A 2,616-nucleotide genomic window follows, 5' to 3' on the forward strand; every position below is an offset into this window, starting at 1 on the left:
CTTACTTGTTTGTCATTGGTGTTACGCATTGTCATTGGTCTTACTTGTTTGTCATTGGTGTTACGCAAGGATATTTTAGCTGTCATTTCTCAAGAAACTTTATTTTTGAAATTTAAATTGTTTATTTAGGAAAGCATATCTTCTACCTTTATGACTTTGATGAAATTTATTTTTAAGGACTCCATATTTTTAAATAATTAAAACTGCCACAGTGTATAATTTAAGTCACATACAGAATATCCGTGTGGAAATGCACAATTACACCCTTGGATAGTTTTTAATTCTAAAGTTATTCCATATATGTTATTAGGGACACCCAAATAACACATCCATGTGCTCTTGATTACTATAAAGCAATTGGATCACACTGCTGAACTATCCCACTTGTCCGGCAACACCAATGACATAATGAGCTTGTTCAAAAAGTAACCTGTGTCTGCATGTGCAGGCCGATTACAGTTCTGCGTGGCCAAATATAATTTTATGTTTCTTTGTTCATCTAGTTTCCAAAAGTTAACAATAAATATTTATATCTTTTAACTGTTTTATCTTAAATTTGTATTTTGAAAAGTGACACTTTCTGTAGAATGATTCTATGACAAAAATCACAGATAGATATGGCGTCGTATCAGTCACGTTTCATATCCGCTGAGGTTCAAAATCACAGGTACATTTCACATGACATCAAAGCGCAGAAACTCCGCTAGCAACACAACTTGTCATGCTGCATACCACCTTTCTTCTACGAGAACATGTATATTATGTGGTTTCTTTCTTGTCCCCTCTGCGTGGCTGTTTCTTACTGGGACGTCTTACCGACGAGTCACACGTGTGACAAGAGTGTGGAATCTTCCTATGCTGTATCCGGACTCCCGTGGCGGTGTACAGGCTGTAGTATTCTGCGCAGTCCGTCCAGCCACAGACGTAGCTCCTGGGCGCCAGTCTCAGCCTGTTCAACAGCTGGTGGTTACACATTGCGTTAGGATTTCGCGATGACTCCATGTTGCCGGCGCGCGTCGTCATGTGAACAGCACGGATTGTCCGTGTCACATCAATCAAGGTCACACCGCGTGCACGTGCAAATGCTACAATCCACATGCCAAAGCCGATTCTCCCAACAACGAGAGCAGGGACGTCTTTCCAGGGGAATTTAGAATTGGTGATGAAGAAATCTGACGACCCCTCCGGCGGGTATTTCCCTGCAGACAGCAAGTCGGACAGGTCGGACGCATTGGCAGACAGACATTTGAGCGCGTCCATGTTCAGTCTCTTGCCAACGATAAGCACGGGCTTCGTCTGAATCGTGTGTCCAACTTGACGGACAATCTGTCCTATTGTTTCCAGCAGACTTTTATCATAGATGATATCAGCATTGGAAAAGCCTTGCAGGAGATACGAGTCGGCGTACATCCTAGCAGCGTCTAGAAACATGCTCCTCAGGGTCGGGATCCCGCCACACGTCGTCTCACTGGCGCTGTGCACCCTCCACCCAGATTCCTTAGCTTTACTGACAATGAGCGTCTCGTTTGAAAACAGCCCTGGCTGGACGACGGGCATCAACGTTCTCCAGGTGTCCATCGTCTTCTGGTAAACCAGCGATTTGTCTTTCTTGTTCGTCCAAGATGTGAACAGGAATAACAAACGTTTAGGGTGACTGGAATCAAACTCGTCTCCATGCTGTGATATCACTTCCCTGTGCAAAGCGCCCAACTGCTGGTAGAGTGTACTAGCTCCTGATTTTATCTTTGAAAGTGAGTAGACGAGAAGTCCTGTCACAGACAAAATAAACACACACAATATTTGTGTTCTTGAACGGCGAGTAAAACATGTAGAAAACATTTCCACGTTCTGGTATTTGAAAGGTTGGATCTTGTTCCGAGTACAAGCCAGGCCACGCTATACACGATGCAGTAGGCTATCTCAGTTGTCTGCTATCGCCAGCTGTTGGACACCGCGAATTGGATAAACTACTTAATAACACACAACATGTTCTTACTGTTTCTTGGGTTCCTGGGTATAAAAACAAATCACACTGAATAGTTAATTCGAATATATTTAGGCCTAAATGTCACCATTTCTTTTGTTCTTAGTATATTCATAAATTGTTGCCAGTTGAGTCTTCCTCGTTTTTCTAAGTTTGTTAGTTTTCATGTAAGATGTGAAATCTGAACGACAAAAGCATCATCACATTTACGTTCGTATCTCTACACAAGGCAGAGTCCAGACGAAGTTCTGCTACGGTACGCTCTCACTATGTTTGTTTATTCTTACTTCGTCATTTGTGAATAGTTGGTGCAAAATGTGTTCAACTCACAATGGCAGATGGACATAAAAATCTAACAATTTAGAATTCTTTTTATATGTATATATATACTCTACCAAAAAAGAAACTTGATATTGGTAAAAATAATGCTATCGGATTATTTTTACAGAATCATCGTAAAGACAGTCAAGTAAGTGAGCGAATGGTGATGCAAAAACACTATAAAACACGTCCGATTAGCATAAACGTACCCATAGTCAACGTTTGTACTGAAACGCAAAAGCGCAACCCTCAGAGAAGCACGTGCATCATGAAGTTCTGTAACTTTGCATGCCGAACCCTCCGTTGGTGGG

General features: G+C 41.8%; 1 protein-coding gene across 1 annotated transcript; it reads right to left on the reverse strand.

Annotated features, from left to right (window-relative positions):
• Positions 1-629: 629 nt before the first annotated feature.
• LOC121370562 lies at positions 630-1,995 on the reverse strand. Its single transcript, XM_041495870.1, has one exon. It carries the CDS (start codon positions 1,837-1,839, stop codon positions 760-762), a length of 1,080 nt encoding a protein of 359 aa, XP_041351804.1. The 5' UTR covers positions 1,840-1,995; the 3' UTR covers positions 630-759.
• Positions 1,996-2,616: the final 621 nt, after the last annotated feature.

Source organism: Gigantopelta aegis, chromosome 4 (genome assembly GCF_016097555.1).
Source record: "Gigantopelta aegis isolate Gae_Host chromosome 4, Gae_host_genome, whole genome shotgun sequence".
In the NCBI taxonomy this organism is placed as follows: Eukaryota; Metazoa; Mollusca; class Gastropoda; order Neomphalida; family Peltospiridae; genus Gigantopelta; species Gigantopelta aegis.

Bases quoted from the DNA above. Each gene is read 5' to 3' on its own strand.
- LOC121370562 (XM_041495870.1), bottom strand. From the start codon at position 1,839: ATGTTTTCTACATGTTTTACTCGCCGTTCAAGAACACAAATATTGTGT.